At 45.4% G+C, this 27,859-nt stretch overlaps 1 protein-coding gene across 1 annotated transcript in view; it reads left to right on the forward strand.

The window, feature by feature from the left end:
* The window catches only part of ABRAXAS1 (abraxas 1, BRCA1 A complex subunit), a 210,143-nt gene that overhangs the window by 23,880 nt on the left and 158,404 nt on the right, over nt 1–27,859 (forward strand). The window contains exon 3 of the mRNA XM_085636577.1: nt 15,765–15,801. Within this exon, the coding sequence (XP_085492703.1) occupies nt 15,765–15,801 (37 nt within the window). The remainder of the gene's footprint in view (nt 1–15,764; nt 15,802–27,859) is intronic.

Raw genomic sequence — 27,859 nt, forward strand, 5'->3', positions numbered from 1 at the left:
ATGGTACTAATACCACACAAACCATTCTAGTAGAGGCTCCATTACAAGGGTCCCCACAGTGCTGTGTGGGAACTGCATGCCAGGCAAAACAAGCATTTGCAATGCAATAGGTCTCGCAGTTACGCACGTTTGAGCTACTGACATTGTAAATGGCTATGCCTTTTATTTTGGTATTGGTTTTTAAAACATAAATAAGAGGCATTGTCATTTACAATGCCAATAGCTTAAGCTCGCATAAATGCGAGACCTATTGCATTGTAAACTAGTTCCTGACATACACGTTGAGTTCACAGACTGCAAATGTCTTGTGTTTGTGTCTACTTTTTCGACCATGTAGGTTGCTTTATACATTTGGGCAGTGGTTAGACACAGCCGTGTTGCTCGTCAAAAAGAATCGCTCTAAAATGAGGAGCTGCCCCTCTGGATTAGTCTGATGAATGAATAGACTTAATTGTGCAAAAGAAATGGGAGCACTTATATAGAAGGCGAGATTGTGAAACTCCTTATAGCAGCTTTAGCCACTCTATTTAGTTGCCTAGGTGTGTGAAAATCAAGATCTTTAAGATACTTGACATACCTGGTAGGTAGAAAAACTGTTGTCAATCGGCTATGATGCTGAGAAAAACTGAGTGCGCCGGAAAAGCGAGCGGCATGGGGATGGGCAGGAGGGAATAGTGGAACATAGAGACAGAAAAGAAGGAGGAGAAGAAACAATCACACAGTAGGAAATGTTGTTGAAGGGGCTCTGGAGATGGAAGCTAGTTTGGGGCACTAAAAAGGGGATCTCAAGCGTGGAAGTAGGTGAGAGATGAGAAACTGGGACAAGGAATGGCATGGAGGAGATTGATGAGGAGCATTCGGGAGAAAGTGGGTGAATGGAAGGATGGTTAGGACAAGTAAAGCAGGGGGGTTGGGAATCGACGGGGAGCTCTCTCCGTGTAATTTGAGGGGGTGATAGAGATCTCCCTCCAGGAAAATGAGGTGAAAAAAGGTAGTTGAAATCCACGAGGTGTGAAAATTGTTTTACCACACTTCAGCAGATGAATGAACCCCAGAACCCGTCCATTGGTAACATATCAACACCAGCATCTGTCCTTTGCTGGGGAGAGAGAGATATCTGTGATGTTGAAAATGGTGTTTAGTACCAGAAACCAGCTATGTTCCCTCACCCGTAGAAGAGGATGGATTCTAGGTACATTGCCATTAAGGCCCTCAGCAAACAAAACAATTACGTCCAGGATGTGGCTATCATTAAGTGTGGCTCGAGACTTGTTTTAGAAATTGTCCAGGTTTAAAATCACAGTGAGGAGTCTGGTGCATACGTTAGTTTGCATCTTACAGTTGCCCTATACCGGTTGTGGAATTCCTGTTGCCCTGCACCCATGGCGTAGTTTCTGGAGTCAAAAACAACAAGTTGCCTTGGTTTTTGTATCCACTGGACATGGTGATAACGCCTGCTGTATAAACCCTTCAGCACACAATTTGCATGGTGTGGGAAAGAGGATTGTCTGCTGAGAAGACTCAATATGCTTCCAAATGTATTAGATGTTCAAAACTGTATATGTGGTTCATTATTGCAAAGCCTTTACTATCAGGATTGGGTCCTTGTAGGAAATACATTGAGCTGGGAGCTCACATTGATTAATTGACATTGATTCCAATACAAAACACTTGCACGTTTGAAAAATGTAACAAGATTTGGCTTTTTATAATGCTTCCAGAATGCTCCTTGGTGATATGCAAATACATACAGGAGAATGAAAGAATGATTGATGATTTTTATCAAAATGAAATGTACCGAAATAATTATGTTTAAAAGTAACAAAAGTATCAAGCAGGTTTTCTAAACCATCGTGCAATTTTAATGCACATAATTAAATACAATTTCTATAAATCTTCAATTAATGAAACCTGTTTGATGCATATTAGGAGTAATAAAAAATAATGGAGAATCAGTGTGAAACCATTAAGGGAAACATTATGGCAACTCGTAAAAACAATAAATTAGGACCCCGTTCTTAAAGAAAGCCACAAAGGTGCACCTGCACCTCGGTGACCTTGAACTGGGGCAGATTTATGACTTTGAGGAATTCACAAGAGGTTACAGAAGTAGGCCTGGAGACCATACTCCTAGATAATTGTTACGAATTCCATTTTCGGTGAGCAAATACACACACATGCATACTTTTTTTTCTTGTCTTGCCAGTTGACAAATATTTTCTCCCAAAGAAAAATACCTTTCTTTATACCCCCACCATAGGTTTGGGGGGGCTCATGGGGCAGGCCCTGCTGGACTGTTCCTAACTTGAAAAATGTTTCACTTCTACCATTGTCAATGTTTTCCAAGATTGTAATGGATTGGAGAAGAGTTGGTTAATACCGTTGTGCATTTAAGTTTGTGGGTTTGCTCAAACTCACAGGGCAGTCCAGCCTTTAGATTTCCTCATATGAAAATCGTAATAAGAGTAAAGGGAAACAACCTTTACAATGCAGTCATTACATCGCACTACCTTTACATAGCAGTCATTACATCGCAACATCCTTTACATCGCATTTCATTACAATGCAGCCATTACATCGCATGTCACTACATCGCATGTCATTACAACGCATGTCACTACAACGCAGGCATTACATCACAAGTCATTACAATGCATACAATTACAACGCATAGGACCCTTCCACTATCCAACACTTACCCTACTGTTGCACTCACTGGAGTTAGAATAGTCATTTTTACCCCAACACTATCCAACACTTACCCTACTGTTGCACTCAATCAATCAATCAACATTTGTAGAGCACGCTACTCACCCGTGAGTGTCTCATGGCGCTGGGGGGGGGGGGAGCTGCTCCTGTTCGAACAACCAGGTCTTGAGGAGTCTCCTGAAGGGCAGCAGGTCTTGGGTCGGTCGCAGGTGGATGGGGAGGGTGTTCCATGTTTTGGCGGCGAGGTGAGAGAAGGATCTGCCACCGGAGGTCGTTGGGTGGATGCGTGGGACGGTGGCGAGGGCAAGGTCAGCGGAGCGCAGATGGCGGTTGTGAGTGTAGAAGGTGAGTCGTTTGTTGAGGTATTCTGGTCCTGCGTCGTGGAGTGCTTTGTGAGTGTGGGTGAGGAGCTTGAAGGTGATCCTCTTGTTGATTGGGAGCCAGTGCAGGTCCCTCAGGTGGGCGGTGATGTGGCTGTGGTAGTGGATGTCGAGGATGAGGCGTGCAGAGGCGTTCTGTATACGTTGAAGTCTCTTCTGGAGTTTAGCCGTGGTTCCCGCGTAGAGGGCATTGCCGTAGTCCAGCCTGCTGGTGACGAGGGCCTGGGTGACCGGCCTTCTGGTTCCAATTGGGATCCATCTGTAGATCTTGCGAAGAATGCGGAGGGTTTTGAAGCAGGAGGAGGAGACGGTGTTGACTTGCTGGGTCATTGACAGAGATGAGTCCAGGATGAACCCCAGGTTGCGTGCGTGGTTTGTGGGTGTTGGCGCAGCTCCCAGCGAGGCTGCCCACCAGGAGTCATCCCAGGCGGAGGGGGGGAGCCATGGATGAGGACCTCCTGTCTTGTCCGAGTTCAGTTTCAGGCGACTGCTCTTCATCCATTTGGTGATGGCCTTCATTCCTTCGTGGAAGTTGGTTTTGGCGGTGGCGGGGTCTTTGGTGAGGGAGAGGATCAGCTGGGTGTTATCGGCGTATGAGATTATGTTGAGGTTGTGCGATTGGATGAATGTTGGCGAGCGGTGTCATGTAGACGTTGAAGAGGGTCGGGCTGAGGGGTCCTTTGGGTCTGCCTTGGGTTTCTTGAGTAGGGCGTTGATCTCTGCGTGTTTCCAGCTTTCCGGGAAGGTGGCGGTCTCGAATGAGCTGTTGAAGATCTTTCGGAGTTGGGGTGCGATGATGGAGCTTGCTTTGTTGAAGATGTGGTGGGGGCAGGGGTCTGACGGTGATCCGAAGTGGATGGTGTTCATGGTTTTGATGGTGTCTTCATCGTTGACGTGGTTCCAGGAGATCAGGAGGCCGGTGTTACTGGGGGGCGGTGAGTCTAAGGTGTCGGCCTCACTGGAGTTAGAATAGTAATTTTTACCCCTACACTATCCAACACTTACCCTACTGTTGCACTCACTGGAGTTAGAATAGTAATTATTACCCCTATACTATCCAACACTTACCTTAAATGCGATGTAATGGTATGCATTGTAATGGTATGCGTTGTAAAGGTATAATGCGATGTAATGGAATGCGTTGTAAAGGTAGTTTCTGAAAATGCGATATAATGGCATGCGATGTAAAAGCATGCATTGTAAAGGATGTTGCGAAGTAAAAAACTACGTTGTAAAGGCATGCATTGTAAATGTATGCGTTGTAACATCATACATTCAGAGTAAATCCTTTTATTAGTGCAAAACCAGAATTTGCACCTGTAAGCCATGTTTTTTCGTGCATAAATAGCCTTGAGAATCAGGCCCTCAATGTTTTGACTGCGATAAGACCTTAACGAGTTTGTGTCAGTCAGTCAGTCAAACCACTTTAATCGATTAATTAAAATCATAAAAGTACATCACAAAAATTCATACTAATAGTTTGATACATCGTAATAATACAATATGATAAGAAGACATCATAAAAATCATCCAGACAAGTACATGTAACACTAAAAACATATTCCAAGCCGGGCGTCATATTTTTTCCTTGACCGCACCGCGGCAACCAAGAAGTTAGCAATGTTAAAAATATTCCATGGGCAGTCTAGTAATTGCAAGTACATCAATGCAGGTATAACTTGAAAGAATCCTCTCCCTTGCAACAAGGGCAAAATGTACTTCTTTCTGCTTTCAGCATAAAATTTACAGAGTAAGATAAAGTGCGCAGTGTCTTGAATTGAGCAGCCATCACAGTTACAAAAAGCAGCATCTTCTGGTTTACTCCAGCCTTGAAAGGACCCTAAAATGAAGTGAATCAGGTTAAAACGAAATCTGGCCAACAGCCAGCGATGATAATGTTTCGTAACCAACTTCAGGTAAGGCTCAATCTGGGGAGAGGTTATTAATGAAAAATGAGCCCTTACCGACAGTTTTTTAAGTTCCTCACCCTCCCGCTCTTGGGACCTTAAATTCAGAAACTGGACTTTAACCCAGCCAATATCCCCCTTAGTAATCACTTCTGGGTTCTCGTAAATCTCCGGGCGCCCTAGCTTATAAAACATTTTCCTGATGTACAAGAGCCAAGGGATATCAGCCACTCTGTCTAGTCCAATGCAGTCTTTTAAAATCAATCTGTTAAGAGAAAGTTCTGGGTTCAACCATGTTTTCAGCCAAAATATAAGAGGGGCCAAACTTATACGATCAGACACATAATCCATCCCCAATTCTTGGTGTATTGAAAAGGTTGGGGATGATTGGGGGATGGAGATCAGTGAACGAAAAAATGTGTTTTCTACCATCTGGACTCCCTCCGCTTTTCTATACCCCCAAATTGCAGCACCATAAATCGCTAAAGCTAAACATTTCGCCCTATAGATGGCAAGAACTGCGTCACATGGTTTACCACCCAAACGTCGGGCAAAACTTAAAATTGCGGAAGAAGCTCTACCTACGCTGTTCTTTTTTGCTATAAGCTGTGGAGCCCACAAACATCTGTCATCAAATAAAACCCCCAGGTAGGTGAATACCTTTACTCTCGTGACCTCCACTCCTTTACAATAAAAGTGTTTCACTTTTTTTTTTCCGTATGCCCAGGGACATAACCTGTGATTTGGAGCTATTCACCACTAGGTCCAATGAGCTCATGAACTCCCCGAAGGAGTTCAGTAGTCTCTGTAATCCCAGAGGGGTACGAGCCAATAGGACAGCATCGTCTGCGTATAGGAGAGCAGGGAGGGTACTGTTCCCTATACGCGGAGTGTCCAAGCTGGCCTTACCTAAGGTTAAGTCTAACCTGTTGATATATAAGGTAAAAAGTAAGGGGGCCAGGATGCATCCTTGTCGGACCCCTCTGACCGATTTAAAGTGGCGTGTGCATTTACCCTCCTGGGAAACCCTAACTGCAGCGTGCAAATCTTTGTGCAATTCCGCTAAGAAGTGAACCAGACAAGGATCAACCCCCAGGTCCAACAGGATCATCCACAGCTTCGATCTGTTCACCAGATCGAAGGCCGTGGATAGATCCATAAATGCAAGATATATGGATCCTTTGGTGGCTTTCGTATACTTGTTAATTAACAAGTACAGGTTGAGGCACTGGTCCATAGTACCCCTACCTGATCTAAAACCGAATTGCACCTCAGATAAAATCCCTCTCTCTGTCACCCAGTCTGAGATTTTGTTCAGGATCACTTTGCCCCAAATTTTGACTGCAGAGTCAATTAATGAGATGGGCCGGTAACATCTCGGGTCACCCCTCTCTCCCTTTTTAAAAATCGGTATAATAATTGATTTAGACCAAGACTCTGGGAACCCATTCACAACGCTAGCATTAAAGATGTTACTCCAGAGCTCAATGTCCCCTTTATAGAGATCCAACGGGACACCATCAGGCCCTGGGGCCTTATTAGAGGCAGAGTCTTTAATGGCCTTCCCTACGTCATTCTTGTTAAATGTTAAATGGTTTAGGGGGGAGTAAGATTCAGGGACCTTAAAAATGTCAAAAATCTAATTACTTGCATAAATACCTTCAAAGTGGGTCAACCACTCCCCCTCTGGGATGTTAATGTCGAGTGGGGCGTTTTCCTTCCCTGTTAAGAGTGGGCTGTTGACTATACTCCAGAACTTTGCGCTATCCTTGAGGACCTCAACTGAGGTTAGGGCATCCCAGGCCTCCTACTTTAATTCGTTTTTTCGACCCTGGATAATAGATTTATAATCTTTCCTAAGGGTGGCTATTAGGGCCTTATCCCGGGGTATCTTTTTTAAGGCAGTTAATAAATTTTGATGAGCCCTGGAACAGCTAGTATCAAACCACTTTTTCTCCTGTAAGGGACGCGGTTTGCTAGTGATGGTTAGGTCTGAAGAAACCTGCTCACAGATAGAACCAAAGGCGGAAATTAACTCTCCGCCCGCGGTAGAAGGGTCCATACACTTCCTAAACTCGTCTCTTGATTTCACATATAAGTTCTCCATAAAATCCTCCGGAACTACCTTGGCCCACTTTAAATTCCTTCCTTAGTCACAGGAGGCCACGGAAATAGAGGGAACTGGGGCCAATGGGACCTCCTTAGGACAGAAACTCTTATCTAATACTAAGATCACAGGATTGTGATCACTAAATGGTGAACGAAAAACATAGTACCTATGAACCAACCTTAAGAGAGCAGGGGATAGGAAAATATAATCAATAATTGAATCACTGTCCCTTGCTTCAAATGTTGCTATCCGTTCCCTCTTAGTTAAAAAACATGGCTCAAAAAGATCCGCCAGTTGAAGGAGCTCTTCAAGGGCTTCACCCTTGGAAGAATGTTCTAAGTGTGGTGGGACAGAGTGGGGAGGGCCATGAGGATCAACAATCTTACAATTAAAATCACAAAGATGAATATTAAAATCACCCATAAAAATAATTTGTACAAAAGTGGTTTGACGAGCATTATACAAATCTAAAAATTTTGATAGAAAAATAAAGTGCTCATTCTCCGGTACACAATCCCCCGCATTATACAAATTTATAAACAATATTTTAGATTGAGACTCAGTAATGAATTCCACCATTTGACAGTTATGGGAGGCTGCATCTAACTGCGAAATCTTGGCCTTGAGTTTAATAGAAAAAAGAAACAACATCCCTCCCTTTGCTCTGCCTGCTGCCGATGGCAAGGCAGGCAGAAAATAAGATTTAAAACCATCAATCCACAGGTTATTTTCCCTAGCCCAGGTCTCCTGTAGAGCTATAATATCAAAACCTGCAACAAGCTTTAACCAATTTGCATCATCTTGTTTCGAGCGTAACCCAGCTACATTCCAACTCATGAGCCTTATAAAGACTCCAGGGTCCCCTAAGTTAACTAATTCATTTCCAATACTGCAAGGTTTGGGGACAGAGAGACCTAGTCAATCATTTACATCCAACTGGGATAAGGGTAAAACCTGTTGGATGTAACAGTAACATCTAAAGGCCTATCTATCCTGTTATTTCTGGGGTTAACCTTGGAAAAAACTTTAGGGGAACACCAGGGCGCAGCCTCTTCGCTAAGTGCAGCACAGGGGACAAATGCCGGTGGGGTCTCCGAACGTATTGCAGGTCGGTAACTCCCACCTGCTTTAGAAAATCTATGGGGCGATGGATAAAAAAAGCTTAGAGGGACGGCCCTAATGTTACCAACCTCCCCAGCCATATCTGAAGCATCCCATAACATACGTGTTGCTACATAGGGGTTATTAAAATTAACCACCACACAGTCCCCATTGACTTTTTTCTTGGTGCCTCCTATCCATCCAACTCGCCTAGCTGTTAGGATATAGCGTGAAATGTTAGCATCGCCCGAACAATTCTGATCACACCATTTCCTGGTGACCGACAATAGTGCTTCGGTTGATTCAATCTTACCGTGCACTAATGGCGGGACACTAACCAGAATAACCACTAACTGGTCGGCCTCTGGGGGGAGATTAATGCAAGGTTGAGTTAAGGTGTTAGATGGAATATGCCTGCTAACATCTTTAACCTGAGGCCTAAAAGGGACTGAAGAACTAGTCTGCCTAGTCGGATACGCCTCCGAGTCCATTACTTCTACTGTTGTTGTTTTGGGGCTTGGCTTGGGCGATACAGCAACGCTCGCAATCCTAGATGGACCCCCCAATGACCTACTAATTGCACCATCTGCTGAGGAATAAACCGGTCTAGAAGAGGTGCTATTTAGAGGGGGATAGCGGGCCTTGTTTATAGCTGAGAGGGTGGAATCAATCTGGGCACATTTCTCTAGTAAACTAGCAACACACAGGTTCAGAGTGTCAACAATATCTTTAGCCATACTGGTAAGGGTCTCCTCAAGCCGGCTAGAAAAAATGTTCTCCACCATATCCCGGACCGAAGAGTAGAAAGAGTCAATAGTCACTGGGCTAGTGTCCGGTAAGGTACTTATAGATATAGGGTCCCGCTTGTTTGGCTTTTTACTCATTCTCTCTGTGCCCTTAGATTGAGATTTTGATAATCTTTTTTTTGCAGGGACCTGATGAGGGGTAAGTTGAGAAATAATCGTTGGTAGAGCCGGGACCATCTCTTCACCCGCAGGACTGTGTTGGTCCGGTACCTGGGCTGGAGGACCAACAATAACAACAGGCTCAAGTGGGACAGGATGTTTCCCTGTGGGCTGCAAGGAGGCAGTTTGTTGTGCTACGATGGAATCAAGTCCAAGTTCTCGCTCAGCCAGCGCGATTTCTGAACTTAAAACCCCCACTGCTGAAGTTAAATATGATATGATAGTGGCCGACTTTCTAGGGACTTTAGCTTTGGGCCCCCCCCTGGTCCTGTGTAGTATGAAGTTTCCGCTTACCCATTCTTAGTCCTTGAACTCGACTGGAAAGAGAAGTGGCCCGGCCTGGCCCCTTCTGGCCCCTGACGGCCACAGACGGCCCGCCCTTTGCCCGGGCTTCGCCCGGCGCCGCCCGCGTGTGCCCCGCGGGGCGTGAGGCGCGAGGTAGGTTTAAAGGTCCGGTGCAGTGGGGAGGGGCCGCTGGTGTTGACGCTGCCCCTCTGCCTCCTGGTGCCTGTAGTCCTCTGTGCGCTGATGTGGTGAGTAAAACACCCCCTTGCTGGCACCTACGGCGCTGCGCGTCCCGCGAACCGGGAGGCGCGAGGTAGATTTAAAGGTCCGGTGCAGGGGGAAGGGGCCGCTGGTGTTGACGCTGCCCCTCTGCCTCCTGGTGCCTGTAGTCTTCCGTGCGCTGATGTGGTGAGTAAAACACCCCCTTGCTGGCACCTACGGCGCTGCGTGTCATTCTAATATACAAGTCAACCATTGACCTAGTGCTTGCTTCATGCTCATTGTTATAATCAACAAAGGAACTCGGATAGTAAGATGAAGTGAGATCAAGTTCTTTTCCCAAGAAATGCACAATGTGTTCGAGAGGAGAAAGTCATACTGGCAATGGTCTTGTTAATTCTCATTTAGCAACCTAGGAGCTGGACTTCAAATACAATGTAGATTTATTTTTACAGTAACGTTTTGTGAAATTGAGTAAATGCTTAGATGTTAATTTGCCAAAGCGGTGCACAAGATGCTTCCCCATAAAGTAAAGTAAGAAAGAGAGCATTGGTACAGTTACAAAAATTGTATATCCTGAGCTCTGCTATAATCAAAACTTCAGCATAAAAAAACATTGGTATACCCAGAGCCCCACTGTGATCGAAAATCTACCTTTAACACAGAGCACGTTCATAAACCGAGTTTGCGAATATTCAGATATTTGACAGAAATCGAACACTAATAGCCTCAGCGTTTCAAATGAACAGAAATGTGGCATAATCAAAGCCTTGCTAGCATTCAAATCTTGATATAACATGCGACCTGGCATATTCAGAGCTCTGAAATAAGAATTCTGACGTAATTTTTCACCTCCATGCATGGCATGATATGGGACAAGTCGATTTATGAAGTATTCTGTCCCCTGAACAGCTAAATATTGTTTTTAATTGTGTTTTCCTGCCGAAGTCTTAGATAGCATTGGAGCTTAAATTGTATTTTTTTTTAAGTAACAATTAGGTATTCAGGTTTCATTTTGTTGCTGGTTTAGCGGGCCTTAAACAAAGTACCTTTCTCAGGTATGATTTTACCAGGTGAGAATTTTATATTCTAGGCTCTAAAATGCAGGTGAGGATGTTTTCTGTTCAAAAAGACTGTAGCAGTCTTTACAAAGGATGTCATCTGCATATTTAGCACCTGCTTGTTTATTTTTCCTGATCTTATTAAGCCTTCGGGAGGTTTTTGTGTGAAGTCCAAAAACGTGTGTTGTGAGGAAATTTTAATTCATAAACTGGTAATAAAACGCCATATGGGATGGGGTTCCTATTTGTAGATGTTTAACTCCAGACCTGGCGTTGATCAATAAACATTTTTTGTGACTCGGCAGCATGGTTCTGTGCTGGTAGATACTCAGAGTGTTCAGCGCATGCCCCTTGTGAACGGCAGGAGTATTGGCAAGGGTGGCCTGGCAAGGATACTAAATTAATGTTAATAGAGTTTTTGATCATGCTGATTTTGATATGTGAATGTTACATTCAGAGTTCTAGCTGTGACATAAATAGCGGAGGGAGGGATTGTGGGTTCATTTATAATGGGAATTGGGACAGGTGACATTGAAAGATGTGAAGGGGGGCCTGAGCTATGAATATCCAGCAATTGAGCTACGAGTAGTGCTTAGAGAATTTTGAAACGTACAGTGGACTTTTGTGATTTTGTGTTTTTCCACAAAGCCATTCTGCTCAGTAATAATTGTGCGGTAGTAGTACATGTACTACTTTATGACAAAATGTTTGAGCCATATTAATGTATCTAGCTGCCGTATTAAGAGGTTTAATGAGAGGAAGGTTTTTCTGGTAAAGCAATGTATGAAAAAGGTGTGGGGGTGGGTTTAACTGTAATCCTTGGAACCTGGTTAGCACTAATGCATGAGAAATTACGGGTTTCTATGGATTCATTTGGTGAATGTTCTGGATTACTTGAAAGTAGTAGCAGGCACTAGAAGTATGGAATTTCTATTGCCCCACGCCAAGTGCATATTGTTTGTGGTCATGCACAACACGTTTGTATGTTTATATTTTCTACTGGACAAGTAGGCCCAACCACATGCAGCACACGCTTTTTGGCTGCCTAATTACGGTATCATAGTATGAATATGTGAAAGAGGATTGTCTACAACTATGACTCATTTTAAATCCACAAAGCCTTCACTATTGGCACAAATGCTGTAAGGAAATGCCGTAAGCTCAACTAACATTACCTGCAGTGGTTCCAGTATACATATGTGTGCACATTTTCACAATGTAAAAATTTGAAGCTGTTAATAATAATCCCTGATTATATGCAATTATGTGTATGAGGATGAAAACAAAACAAACTCGAATCTTGGAGGGAAAAAAAACTTTCCTAAAATATTGTGCTGCCTTAAACAGTTTCTTTGAAGTATCATTTATCATCACGTTTGTGATGCATGTCAATGTTTAAAACGAAAATTAGTAATGGAAAAACAGTGTAAAGTAATGTGGGCAACATGAAAATTATTTAGGGGCCAGATTCTTAAAGAAAGTCACAAACGTGCACCCGGAGGTACACATCCTTGCATTGGTGGAGATTTAAGACTATTAGAAATTCACAAAAGTTTATAGAAGTAGGTCTGGAAACCGTACCTCTAGAAAACCATTTAGTGAATTCCATTCTTTCATGAACAAATATACAGATGTTTATTTGTTAATGTGAAAATATGTTGAGACATTACAAATTCACTTTCATTACATCCTCTTTTTCCCACCCTGGAAAAAGTTTTGTTCATGCCCTTAGGATTAATTTCCAACATTTTTCAGTGCTTTAAGTGGGATGAAAACGGTTCAGGGCTCTCTAAAAGGGGCGTAGCTAATATAGTATGGCTAGGAATCCTCTGCAAGAAGTGTGGCCCATGTTATTAATGGATAAAACTTTTAAAGTAAAATCCTGTGCTTTACACAGCTTGGCACCTGGATAGTATTTGGGTTTCTCCTTGTTAGTTTTCTGTTATTGCATCCAAACATGACACAGCACAACCAATACAAGTACATAAAACAAGCCAGAACTATTGACTTTGCTAATATTTATTAGTTGTATCAGATACATGAATAACCATGATTTTGTTGCAACTAGTTAGAGGTGAAAATGTTTAGCTTCTAAAAACATGAGACTGAATTAAACTTTACCAAGGTCTCTGGAAAGGTAGTGATGTCTCAAACACTTGCGTTCACCCCTTCGCAACACTTTCTTCTGCTCTCTTTTAGTTAGCTCTTTCTGCCACGTGTGCCCTTTTTAGGTCGAGCCTAGCGTAGGGCGCATGCACTGAGACCTCTTGGAATCCCTCCGGACTTTTCACACGCTTGTGCATGTGTTTTTTTTCTGCATTATTTCAATAGGTCTTTGCGTGTGTCTTTCTAAAAAGACAGCACGCAATTGGGCAAAGGCGGCTGCATGTCCCACCTTTCCCAGTGAATGTATCCGCCCACGGCCTACGGCTTGCGGTTATGAGCAGGAGCGCAATCTGTTCGGGGTCATGTCGCCATCTGTTTTTAATTAGCGCGTTCGCCACGCTGCCGTGCTCACTTGCCCCCGCTTCTCTCTCGCGCCATTCTTTTTAACCAACCCTTGTGTCACATGCACACGCACAGCCCTGCTAATGCTGTGTTTGCAGTGAGAAACTTGTGCATTCGCTGTCATGCTAGGCCCATTGCTGTTGACTTGTAGAAGGAGGAAGGCAGCAGAATCATGTTTTGACAGTGGCGGCTGAGGCAGAGGTAGCGAGGCCTCTGCTTACACACACGGCTCCTGATTTTCTCTACTGTGCTCGCTTTCTGATTTGGTACTGGCATTATATAATGCAATCTTAACTTTAAGGCAAACACCTTATTAATCTTATGTTTGACCTCACAACCGCAGGTTTGAACCCCAGCGCGTCTGCTCAGCCTTTCATCCTACTAGAGGCCGACGGACAAATTAACATTAATTTGGTTGGCAATAAACATCTGTTACTCTGCACCAAGATGCAGCATACTCCAGCCCCGTCTTCACTTGCACACTGGGATAACTCACTTTCGTCTCCTTTCAATTTGGCTCCTGATTTTCTATACTGTGCTCGCTTTCTGATTTGGTGCTGGCATTATATAATAGGAGCCAGTAGCGGCGGCGTGCAGGCTGCCATCTGTTTTGGGTCAGGTTTCATTTCCAGACCTTGCCGCTTTCATTAGAAGGTGTGTCCCCTCCACCCCACCTCCACAAGAGTGCGCTTTAATTTTCTCTGAAACACAAAGGAACAGAAACAAAATCAATTACGGTGACATATTACTTTTCAGCGGAATCGTCAGCACCGTCGAATGAGCAGGCCTTGGCCAACAAGCCTACCCTGGAAGGCAACAAGCAGCTGCTACAGTAGTTAAAGCTCCTTAAAGACCACTCATGTCTTGAGGAGAAAGGGAACGACACTCGTGGGGTTTCAGTAAATAGCTACATTGTGATGCTTAACCATTTGTTGACCGGATGATCATGCTTTTGGTTAAACAAAACAGAAGAACGTTAGCAATCAGCATTTGACCCTAACTGTTGTGGAGAAAAACCAAACATCTACAGCAGGTAGGCACAGCGTAACTCTCGGGAGTGCATCTTTTCGCTCCCCTAACTCAGAAATCTGCAAGCACTTATCCTTTCATTCCTTTTTTTTTTTGCATTATGTAGCGCAAATGAAGGTATCAAAGCACTTTACATAAGTACTAGTTCCATTACAGAAATCTGCCCAGTGGGTGATAATGTGCTGCATGACTATTCACTTATAAGGTCCCAAAGGTGAGACCTATTGGCTATGCCAATGCTTGTTCTTCCTGCATCTTTTTGAGATCCCCAGTCTGCATATCTTGGACTTTCCCACAATTCCACTTACCATATAATCAACCATTGTTCTGTAAAAAGTCCCAAGGACCGGGTGTGCCCATAGTCTGCATACCTTTATGATCCACTGACCTTCACTGTCAGTCCTTGCACCTCAACTGCAAAGTTCCCCATTGTGTACCTTCATAAACACCTTCATAAACATCCACCCACAACCTGAACCTACTCAGACACCTGGAGGCGACTCAGTTCAAAGCATGCACTATCCAAGAGTCCTATGTTGCATGAAAAAAAACTACGGGATCAAAGCATCTTGAAAAAAGACAGTAGTCTTGGGGAATACAAGATGAAGACAAATCTGTGAAATGTAAACGGGGATTCCATCAGCTACATCCGCACTCAAAGTCCAGCGAACTCGGAGACTGTTGGTTATATTGTTGCCTCTGGAAGACCAGAAGGGACCAGGAGGAGTCAGTCTCTTATCTAACTGAAACTGGATCTGAGATTGATGCTGCACCTGCACTACTCCTTTTCAGTTGGAAACGAGCTGATGGAAAAATATCTCAATTCCACTTTTATGTCACTTTGCTTGCGAGCACATAAGCCATGGTCTGTAAATGATGTGTTTTACGCTAGGATGAGGATCCAGAACCACCTCTGGAGATTTACTGGGAGAGATTCTACTTTTATCACCTGGCACAAGAAAACTGTTATCTGTTGAGTTCTAAAGCAGATTTTTGGGGTGCCCGCATTTTATACACAGATAGTTCAAAAACCCAGTGGAATTCACTATAAATAAACGAGGAAAACAGCAACCCATAAATATGACCTTCAACAGGAAACCATAAATGACCTTTCATCTCCGATCTACTTCCTTTGTCCTTTTCTGTGTTTTTTCTCCGACTCGGACTGTTATTTACTCTAGTATTTTACCAACAACCTGAGTTTGTCCTGCTCACTTAGGACCTAATCACAAAGAAAGCAAAAGTCGGAAATGTGTTTTATAGAATTTACTCATATGTTTGTGGCTAAAAAAGTGATTCAGAAGAAATCAAAAAGAAGAGCAGGAAATCTGTGCCAGTAGTAGACTGGCGCACTCAGCGGTGTAAATTGTGCACATTTGGAAATATGTGTTTTTGGATGCTGTTTATGTCTGAAACATTCTGGCAACAAGAAAGAACATAACAATGCTAGAAATCTTGAGCCCTAATAACATAGTGTATTTTCCTTTCAGATATACAGAAGCATCTCCCATGCCATCTGCTCTTAAGGTCAGTAAATCTATCTTAAAATACTGAAGCTAAAGAAAGATTTTTTGTTTGGAAATCAGTCACTTTTTAAAATCCTATTTTTAAATTATTTTAAATCGCACATTTCTTAATTTCTTTGTATGTCTTCATTTGAAATTATTCAGTCTAACATGACAGTTATACACTACACCAAGAGAACGAATGGCCCACATACATGAAGGAAGCATCATTCCTTAACATTACAGAATACTGCATACAGTTCAAGCATTAGTCCATACAAACCTCCCAGCTCCATATGTTCATTCCTGTGATTACACATCTATGCCTTAGAGGTTGAGTCCAATTTTTAGATCTTTATATCAAGGCCCTCTTCCTCCTTTCGTCCTATATTGACTCATTCATTATCTAGTTCAGAATTATCCAAGACCTAGTTGATCATAGCGGCACATTTACTAAGGTTCCCTTCCTCCCTTTCATCCATCCTAATCCCTTTTAATCAAAGTTCTTCTCCCAGAGTCCACTCCATCGTATCTTTAATCGATTTCAACACATTGGGTCCCCTATTTGATAACCAGTGTATTGCTATATGGCATTTCGCAAGCAGTAGGCCTAGTGTTTCAATTTTTTTGTTGCATTCTCTCCTGTTGTGTTATAAAGTGCACAACATGCAGCAATGTATTGAAGTTTGGAGGTTGACAGTTGTCACTTGTATACGTCGTGTCACCACCTCTTCCCTGTACCCCGCTAGTGTTCTGCATGTCCAAGTCATATGAAGGAATGAGGCCTTTTGTTCAGCACGTTTTGGACAGGTTGAGGGTCAAATGGAGTATATTCTACGTACTTAAGCGGGTGCCAGATATGTACTATGAAGCAAGTAACACATTTCTAAACGGATGCTAGTTAAAAGAAGACTGAAGGTTTTGTGAAGGTTTTTAGAGTTCAATTTTCTTGCAAGTGCCAGAATTTAGATAATAGTAAAATTTAGACATAGGTATGCATAATGGTGGCCATACTGATGCAATAAAGAAGAGCAAATTTACATTTTCAAACATAAACATGTCAGTTGGAACAATATCTGGTCCCGCTGTCCCTAATCTATGTAGGGAAATCCTATTCCATGCTTTAATTACAAATATAATCTGAATTGGTTTTAAAGAAATGTGGAATCTACAAAGACTGCTCAAGCAGGAAGGCTATTCTGTGGTGTGATGTTCTTCTCGGTATCAAATAATTTAACGTGGAAGTAACTGACAGAAATACCATTAATAGGTGGTCATGCATTCCTTATTTTCTCCTGGTAAAAAACAAGCCCCCTGCCAAATTGTAATACAACCCATTTATGTGTGCTAACAGAAAAATCACATCTGATCTGTTCATTTTCTGTTATTGAAACAACGGTGTGCTTCTTCTCCTCCTGCATCTATCTCATCTCGTGTGTTAGACCACCCGTGCACCATTTTCAATTCTGTTTTGTATTTTTGATGCATGCTGTCTGATATTAAACAGTCTTCGAAATGTGACATGGTGTAGTCTTGTACAGTATATACATTATTACTGTACACCTACATTGTATGCCATTTTTAAACAAGATACTACACACCCTGTTTTACATGCAACAACAGACGAGTCTACTCCTGTTTCATTGCATGACTCCTGGTGTTAAGTAGCAGACCATTCAGTTAATTGTTCACAAATACATGTTTCGTGGCTGAATGCCACATTATAGGATCCCTACATTAAACTTGCATCTGTCCATCGGCTTACCAGATTTTCCAAGGCTGTCCAGATCACTTTGTAAAATGGATCTTCCCAGTCTGGTCTGTACTAACCCATGATTTAATACTGTCAACCAGTTACATCCCTTTTGAATTCCAGAGGCAGACACAGGCATGGTGCTTAAAGAGAAGTGAAGTGAGGGCACCCTCTATCTTTCTCCTTGTCAGCCTATTGTTATAACTTTGTATGAGGTCAACCTGGTTTTGGTAGAGGGTTATCCTTAATCCTTGAAAAGAGTCCATAGGGTCAGATGTATAGTTAATGGGTCCAAAGTTTTCTAGTAGAGGTCACCAATGGTTCCAGGAAAACAAAAACTACACCAGAACAAGTGGAATTTCCTGCAGGGGGTGTTTACACACTAAGTTAACTCTGTGAGGGTGGTTTTCTTCAATGCTAGTGTCAGGAAAACCTTTGGTCGACATCCATTCTAAGTCCATATTTTCATCATTTTAGGGAGATGGTAAGGGGCATAGAAGAAATGTTAGAGATTATAGAAGTTCTCAAGTAACAAGTGGGTTGCTATGAAACCTTTTGAGGTCATATTGCATTTGAAGAGCATAAAAAAGTAGCCATCCTTCAAGAAATGAAAGAAGGGGTGAAAGCAAAAGACTATGCAGGGGTTAATGCAGATCAACGAGACCAGCAGCCCAAAAATAGAACCATGGTTAACACTGGGAGGAGAGGTTAAGAAGAAACAGAGTATGAATAAAGTTCAGGAACAATCAACTGCAAACCCAAAGATAAGTTCCAAATATCAAAAAGAACAGTGTGATCTTTTCAGACCAAGGCTGAAGAGAAGGTAGAGCATGAAAAGGGCAGGTTACATAGCTGTTAGAATTCAGAAAGGAGAGCTATTGCTCTGTGGTTGGCATGAGTGGAAGACATACTGGAATTGCCACAGCAGGGAAACAGTCATCACATCGCATGCAAAACAACTCATGCGATTGCAACACGGGCGTTATAATGACTGCGTTGTTACATCGCAGTGCCATTACAACGACTTGCTCTAGGGGGGCGCTCTAAACTAAGGAATAGTTTAATTTACTATTACAACACCTTCCCTACTGTTCACCCTAGTAAATTATGCTCATGGGAACAGAGGTGGTAAGAGTCAGACAAAACCTGTCAGAATCAGTTTTCTGTTGACGAGTTAACTGAGCCCCTCCCTGATCCCCCAAATCAGTACTCACATTCACACATATTGGTGTTTTGTATTATATATGTATATTTGATTACATACATATATGCTATTTGTCTACAAAATATGTGAATAAGAATGATTTTTAATATGACAAACCGCTCCGGAAGTTATGTGCGCATGAGAGCTAAAGTGGTTAGATGCAGCCTGATCGAACTTCTTCACATATTCCTAATCAGCTGCTTTAATTCACAAAGTAATACTGGTTTTTTTAGTTTGACTCATGTAAAGAACCTTCACATACCTTGTTAAGGTATCCGCTCTAAAGATCTTATTTCAGCATTCCCAAAGGAAGTGGTCTCTTTGTCTCAGCACACCCTAGTCTTTGGTATCTTACAGACCTTTACCTTTCTCCTATATGGTACTTTGTAGAGCGAGGGGCTATCAACCTGAGCTAGGGTGCGCTTTTGCTACACAAGACGGTAAGCAATGCTTCTGTTCTCCTATATGGTACTTTGTAGAGCGAGGGGGTATCAATCTGAGATAGGGTGCGCTTTTGCTTCACAAGACGGTAAGTAATGCTTCTGTTCAGATTATAGGAGGTGCACAGATGTCTACTGAGACGATATAGCCTCTACTTCCATCCAGAGGGAACTTGCAAGGTCATTTCTTGTCATATTCAAATTTCAGCCGCTGTGAAAAAACTTCAGAGAACAGAATTTTTTTTTCTCCAACTTGAGCTTCAGAAAACATGTCAGTTAAACACAGATTTTATTAATTTACACAAATTGAACGGCCCTTGTTACAAAACAAGCAGGCCTATTTTCTAGGCCTTATGCTTCCCTCACGCACACCAGTTACATTAAATGCACGAACAGGGACCCGTTGACATATAGCTATATTTGGGTCATAGGCAACACTATAAATAAGCATAAGGACCTTAAAATGGAAGTCATTGGTTTCTAAAAATTGCTTATTGAGAGATACTGAACTGTACAGGAATGGGTTTTGAATTGAGCAGAGTGTTTTTTTCTGTGTGTTTTTTTAAAAGTATCTTTATTGGCATTTTGCAGTTTTTATAATATTGTTCGCATACGGAAACAAACAATCTTGAGTTTGGACAATTCAGTGGCAGCAACAATACAGCACTGAAATGTATCTTTCAGCGTCCATAATAGTGGTCAACACAACAGAGATTCTTTTCGACAGTATACAGTGCGTTGGACCTGTCAGGGATGTTGCATAGCCATTACACCAGCAGAAATCTGTCACCTCCAGATTTAGACCAGAGTCCTCAGTACATGCTTCACAATAGTTTGTGCACAATAATATACAGTATGAGAGTGCCCACCAACAGATCAAGATACTAACATAATATCGTTGATTTACAAAAAGCTACTTCCAGTGTCCTATGACATTTTCAACAAAATGTACCAACTAGAGACCCTTTAACCCAATTTAAACATAAGAAAAAGGAAAGGAAGAAGCAAAAAAAAAGAAGGACCTTGTGCATAGGGGGTAAATATACTGTAAACATCCATACAAGCGTGGGATGTGGGCACTATATAATGAAGTAACACAGGAGAAGGCAAGCAATACAACACGGAGCGGGGGTCCACAGCTGCAGAGAAAGCAGTCTTGTTTCAGCCATTAGCGGCCAGCAAGCAATCCCCCATACGCTATTCTGGACAACAGGGAGTACCAGTTCCCCAAATTCACCCAAGATGCAGTAGGTAGTGCAGTCTAAGTCCCCTCTGGTTGTTGCTCCGGGACTGGATCTGAGTCTGAACCTCTGTCACCTGTCCCCTGCCCCTCAGGATTCTCCCAGGTCGCCAGCACTTCTCTCCACTGTCCTGCCATGGGGAGCTTCCTTATACCTTTAGATTCCTCCCAGCTGAGTGCTCTACTCTCCGCCCCAGCCCACATAATGACATCTCTATGCCATGTCTCAAGTTGTGGTCCCCTATTAGACTTCCATTCCATGACAATGCGGCGTTTTGCCAGTCCCAACGCCAGGTCTATAAGCCTATTCCCTACTTTGCGCTTCGGTGGCCTGGGAAAAAGACCCAGAATGCACGTCTGTAGTGTGAGAGGTAATTCTCTGCCCAGTACTGCTGCTAGCTTACCAAGCACCGCCTCCCAGAAAGGCCTCAGAGCTCCACAGTCCTAAACCTTATGGCTGAAGTATGCGTCTGGGTGGGAGCATCGGGGACAGGAACAAACCTCCCCGCCATATGTCACATTGAGACGGTGCGGAGTCATGTTAGCCATATGTGTGTAGTTAAACTGTATATATTTAAGCCGCGAATTGTGGGAAATTTTCTTGGGGTAGTGCAAAACCCTCTGCCACTCCGCATCCATCAAAACCCTGCCCCCAATCTCATCCCACTTGGCACGTAGCCGAACCAAGGGACGCACCAAAGCCTCCTGAAGGGCCAAATAAAACCACTTCATTAAATGCCCCACTGTCCCAAGCGTGAACAAGGCATGAAGAACCGGGTGTGTCTCTGGTTAGTTTCTACCAGTACCCCATAACTGCGCAAAAGTACGAGTCAGGGCCTCATAATGCAGGAATTGGCCCGGTGGCAGACGGCAATCCTCCATAAGATTGTCAAACAGGATTAGGGACTTGTTTCAGAAACAGTCCCCAACAGTATCCAGGCCTGCATCCGACCAAGAGGCCAGCTGCTCAGTTGTAAAAACAGACTGGGGTTGCCATGTGGAAGACCCACAAGAGGTAGCAGTGGGGTATAACTAGCGGCCTTTCGTCTCTTACCCTGGCATCTCCGCCAGGCTTTAAAGGCTGTCCGCTGCAGCAAAGAACAGAACGGGGTGGGCGTCTGCGGCTTCAGCAATTTTGACACTACGAGACTAGGGCGGAGATCTGGGAGGGACAAGAATGTACCGTCTTCGTTCACCTCCTCTATCCATTGCACCAACCACTACAGTTGACCAGCTAACATAATATTCAAAATTCGGCACTCCTAACCCACCCTCAGCAACGGGACGTTGTAAGGGATACCCTGGGGCGTCCATCACCCCACACCAGGTCCCATAACCAAGCATTAAGGGGGCGAAACCAACCACTAGGCATAAGGACTGGGAAGTTGACAAAGAAATACAACAAGATTGGGAGCATAACCATTATTGTTAACGAGACCCGGGACATTACCGGTAATTGCAATGTGTGCCAGAATCAAACACATGCATGTAACGAACGCAGCGCTCTACCGAGGTTCCCTTCTTTCAAATCATCAAGCGAATGAAAAATATGAATACCCAGGTACTGGAATGTATTCTGGGCCCATACAACATCAGCCATCAAGGTGTCCGGTCTAGGGAAGGGGCCTGCCACCGGAAACAGATACGTCTTTGCTCTATTAACCGACAGACCCGATAGACCTGCGAAGTCGTCCAATCTTTGCAAGGCCGTCGGTGTGCCCACTATGGCGTCCGACAGGAACAACAAAAGGTCATCCGCAGAGCCCAGTCCAATCCCATCGCCACCCTGGCGGAGTGGCTCAGCAAGGGGTTCAATCGCCAAGGCGAAGAGGAGGGGGGACTGAGGGCATCCCTGCTGAGTCCCCCAATACATCTGGTACTCCCTGGCTATTAGTCTACCCGTTTGGACCCTGGCAGTGGGCGGCACCCAACGAACCCATTCGTCTCCCAACCCCATATGCCTCGTGACCTCGACAAGGTATCCCCACCCCACCGTATCGAAAGCCTTCTCCAGGTCGACGGAAAGCACCACGGTCTGGAGACGAAGCGGCGTGGTAAAGAGTGGAGTAAAGCCTACGAAGATTGTATGAGGTGTTACGGGCGGGGATAAACCCATTCTGATCTGGGTGTATTAATGCCTGCATGTGCGGGACCAGTCTACCAGCCAGCACCTTGGTCAGAATCTTAAAATCCAAATTAAGCTAGAAGAGGGGCCTATAGTCCTTAACCCCCACATTTGGTGACTTGGTTTTCGGGAGGGGGATTACTAAAGCGTTCCGAGTGGTGTCGGATAATTCCCCAGCCTCATAACTGAACCAGATGTGGTGCAAGTAGAACTGAGAAAGGCTGGTAAAACTCAGCTGGGAGACCATCCGGTCCCGGCTTCTTGCCAGGTGCTAACGCATGGATGGCGGCCTTAATTTCTTGGAGGGTGATAGGGTCCCCCAATTCCTCTCGATCCTCGTCCTCCAACACCCGGAGTGGCAGAGGTTCCAAAAACTCCCTCATCACTGTACAAAGAGCCACAGTCAGGGCTGCATATAGGCGTTCATAAAATGTTAAAAAGGAATCATTAATCGCCTCAGGGCTATACAGTACCTCACCAGTATCCAATCCAATTTGAATGATGGGGGAGCCACCCAGTTCAGGCCTAATTATCCTAGCTAAAAGACGGCCTGCCTTCCCTTCCTCTCTCTGTACTTTATCGAGATACTCGTTATAGGTACAAAAACACAAAATCCCAAGGGCCTCATTATACTTTACTCGCGCCTCCTGTAACGCCAAGCGAGCCGCGACTCCCATACCCTGGATGCTTTCTAAACTGTGGATGTTCCCTTCTAGATCAAGTAGTTCCCGATGGAGTTCCCTGTAATTCCAGTCGCCTGTCCCAGGCAGTGGCCCAGCACCACCGCCTTGAACGCCTCCCATTCCACCTGAACAGAGGATGCAGTATTGGTATTAGTAATATGTTTCGAAAAAAGTGCATATAATGAGGTACAAAACGGTTCGTCATCCAGCATTGCCGGATTAAGCCTCCAGGTGAGGGACTGGGGGGCACCGTCCCAAGGGCTGATGAGTCATTATTAACGGGCTATGGTCCGATAATGTACGGCCCAGGTACTCCGTATGCGCAATGGTGCTATTTAAGGCAGGGGAACACAGAAACATATCAGGACGCAGATGCAATTGGTGTACCAAGGAGAAAAAGGAAAATTTCCTGTGGGTATCATGTTGCAGTCTCCATGTGTCTTCAAGTCCCCAATGTACGATCCAAGCACGGAACCCCAAAGCAGTTCGACGCACTGGGGACCCCATTAGGGGAGGATGCGACCGATTCTTTGCCACATCCACAACACAATTAAAGTCTCCCCCAAGGACCAGATCGCCCCGCAGACCACCCGCCAGTACAGCAGAAAATGAATCCAGAAAGCTAACCTGGTCCTGGTTAGCAGCATAAACATTGCCACGGGTAACCTCGCGCCCTGCCAGTCTCCCAGCAACTAGAGCATATTGGCTCTCCCCGTCTAGCCACGTTCTCTCAACTGCAAAAGGAACCCCTGGCTTCCCCCAAATCAACACCCCTTGGCAAAAGCCGAATTGTTGGTCCCAAAGACCTGGCCCCTCCAACGACGTTTCAGTTTCCCAGCTTCCTCACTATTTAAGTGGGTTTCCTGTAAGTACGCTATATGGATGTCTCTGTGCCGCAAGTATGAATAAATACTGTGCTGCTTTGCCATGGACCCCATCCCTCTAACGTTCCACGTTAGAAACCGTATGACACTCTGAGCTCCTGCCATTCCTGTCGGGTCATACCATGTAACATTCCTGAGAACAGGCCCACCCCCACACCCTCACCTTGCACATAACGTCCCATCCCACTGCACACATACCAGGTCATAAAAACAACAACCAAAAGACCCATATGGTGGTCAACTCCCCGACCCCAGAGCAGTCCAACAACGGTCGGCCGCCCAAACATCCCGTGAAACAGTGTGTACCAAGTGAGGCCTTAGCCCAGTTTGGCGCTCAATGGGGGTTGGCTAGACAAAAAAGGGTAAAAGTAAGAGAAGGGGAGCACTCGCACCAAGGAGAGCGCACCAGCCCCTCATATGAAAGGGCTGCTCTGGGTCAAAAATGAGCGTCTGTCAGACGGCGACCCTCTAAGTAACACAGCCGCCCTAGCTTACCAGTCACCTCAAATAATATCATCTCCAGTGTTAGGCGTCACCACAGGCATCTTCACGCTGCCACTGTGGGAGGTGTCTGTGTCGACGCCATCTGTCTCTCTGGTAGACTGGCCACTGCTTCCGAGGCTGAATTCTGACTCCCCGTTAGTTCCGCCACTGCCTGCAGCGCCTCGGCCCTCTCCTTTTCGGTTTGTGATGGGGACGGTTTCTTGGAGGACCCCCTACGAGGCCGCCTTCTCGGGCGCTTTCCAAGTTCCACAGGTCTCCGCCCGGCCCCTCCAGAGCCCCCAGCCCCAGGATTCTCGTCTTTGTAGGTCTCCAACCAATCCCACGCGTCTCTAGGGCAATCAAAATAATGAGTGGTTCCCTCCAACGGGATACGGAGCCGGGCCGGAAACATCAGAGAGTATTGCAGGCCTTCATCTCTCAACGCTCTCTTGACTTCTGAGTAGGATGCCCGTTTCCTCTGTATTTCCAGCGTGTAGTCAGGGAAGAGAGAGACCGTACTATTGCCCACAGTAAAGGGGCCAACAGCTCTCGCCTTTTGCAGAAGAAGATCTCTGTCGCGGCAGTGGAGCAGACGGGCCACCGCGGAACGCGGGGGACTCCCAGGGGCCAATGGCCTGGCCGGCACTCTATGGGCTCTCTCTAGCGTGTAGAAAGAGGAGAGGCCCTCCGGCGCTACTACAGTCCTAAGCCAGTTCTCCAGGAAGGACACTATGTCGCCACCCTCGGACCCTTCTGGAAGGCCCAGGACATGAATGTTGTTCCTTCTGTTGCGTCCTTCGGCATCCTCTGTTCTGCGTTCCAACTGGTTCACTCTGTCCGTGAGAGCCCCCATTTGCTGCTCCATCACCTTGTGGGCCGGTGTAAGCTCCGCTACATTGGAATCGGTCTCTTTGACCCTCTCTGCCAACTTTTTATGTTCTTCCCGCAGAAGGCCAAGTCCCACCGCCACAGTACTGATATCCTGGTGGAGAGTCGCTTTCTTATCCGCTATGGCCTCTAAGATTTTATTTAGTTGCTGCTGGTCTGAGTCATCTGGGCCAGATTGTAACCGCTCCTGTGCACCGTCCTCCAGCTCCGGAGGGGCACCAGTCTGGCGACCTCTAAGCTTGCCCATGCAGGATCAGGGATACCCATCATCAACAGTCATGGAGATCCGGGATAGCTAAGGCTACCCTCTGCAATGGAGCTTGCACCTCAGTCCACCTGGTCGGCACCCTCTGTTCCCACACTCCCAGGAGCCGCCAGCGAGGCCTCGTTGCACGTGTATATAAACCCCAGGCTTCCATGCTATCGAGGGGTCGTGTCATGCCCACTCCAGCGCCTATCAGCAGACCACAGAATCACCTCACGCACCTCAGGGAGTGACTATGTACCTCCTATACAAGCCGTTTCAGCAATGCGGGTCTTGGGAAGCTCGATGGCGCACCCTGCGCATTGCTGTCGATGTCGTCGCCCGGGGGCCCAGGTTCGCGTGCCTCAGGCCCAGCCAGGGAGCTCCCAGCACGGGCGACAGCCCAGTCACACCTCCATAACCCGGCTGTGTTGTCTGGCTCACCTCACGGGCACGCACCAGCGTACGGTCCAAGGCTGTGCAACAGTGTCTCCAGGCCGATCCAGTGCCGCCCGCCTCACCAGTCTCGTTAAGAGGCACTATGGCGCAGCTCCAGACGGACTCGCCCTGTTCTCTTGCACTCTCGCCACTATATCTGCCAGCTGCTACAATCCACGGTTGGGGGGCCTCCCCTATAGCTGGTGCCACTTCAAGGCTCGACTCCCCAAGGGGCCCCTCCCAATGTTTACGCCGCTAGGCCTTACGCAATTTTCAGGCGTCAATGAGCCGATCCCAGACAGGGCCGCAGGCTCACGTGTATCTCTCCCGGGCTCTCAGCCGTTACCACGTACTCGAGAGGCAGTCTAGCTCTGACAATGGCACTCCCGCACCCAAGCACCGTCAGACGATGTCCAGGCCATTGTGTTCTGCCGGCCTGCACTTCAATGAGGGCCTGCCTATGCCGCACCAGCAAAGCTCGGGACTCGCCCCCGATCACAGCTTCCGTACCGTGCACGGGGACCTCCACCTCACCTCCCGCCACTGTTCTTCAAAATGTCCTGCGATGTGTGGAGGCAGTGAAGGTCGCCCCTTTATCTCTGTGTTCCTCGTGGCTGCCACTGAACTGGCCTCTGCCTCGCTCCCCACGCAGCAGTGCACTGTGTCCGACTGCAGCCGCCAACAGACACCAATCGTCTCCTGGGCACACCCCTCGGTTCACGGACCCCTGGGGGGTAGGTGAGATGTTTCCAGCACACCCCGGCTGCCTGTTTCAGAAGGATTAAGTGCGGGCTGGTGCAGAGCCTTCAGCTCACACGTCCGCCATGATCCGCAGCTAAGCCCCCCTCTTGAAGTGAGCAGAGTTATCAGTGGTGCTGGTGTGAGCAACAAGGTTAAATCGAGGGCTGCCTCATTCATACAAGTTTAACCACACCACTCAGGGGCTTGGCTTTTGGAGTAATAGAGCGAGTTTGCACCTCTTAAGTTCAAGAGAAGCCCTCACCTGCTTCTAGGTGAATTCCTGCTCCAAACTCTTGTGCAGAACATATCACTACTGTATTTAAAACACACAAAAGGTGATGGGAGGATGCTTGCAATAGGTCTAACCACTGGCAATCACCTACACTCAGGATAGCATACTAATCCATCATTCTTTTGCCCACCATGCCACCTCCGAGTAGACTGCCTCTTGAGTAGAAAATTCATATAAGCAGCAGCAAAATCAAACCGAGTAGCTGTGCCTTCTGGTGCACCCTGTGGGCTATTCGTGCTGATTTTTTAGCACAGAACATACGCCTCTGGTGTTAAATCACAGCGTGACGTACCTATTTCCGCCTGTTGGCGAACTCTGTTGAATCTCGCATTTTTTTTGTAGCTCCGTGGAGTCCAATTCCGCAAGTTCCGCCCATCCCTTCAAAATAAGAGGGAGATTCCATGTCATTTTTAGTGTATTTGGGACCTGTATTTCTTAGGTCTTTAATGTACCAATAAACCTTATGGGACTTTCCTCGTATGAAGGAGAGCAGTGGTTTTTCCAATTTAAAAGAGCATGAGGTAAGTAATCACCAATGTTTGTTGAGAATTTTGTTTACATGATTAGAATGAATCCCATAGGTGGTTAGACAGACTAAGCGTTTTTATCTGATTTGTTTTGAAAAGTTTGTAGCAATTTTTCTCTTTGGTTATTTGAAGCTCTTT

This window comes from Triturus cristatus, chromosome 2_1 (assembly GCF_964204655.1).
Source record: "Triturus cristatus chromosome 2_1, aTriCri1.1, whole genome shotgun sequence".
Lineage (NCBI taxonomy): Eukaryota > Metazoa > Chordata > Amphibia > Caudata > Salamandridae > Triturus > Triturus cristatus.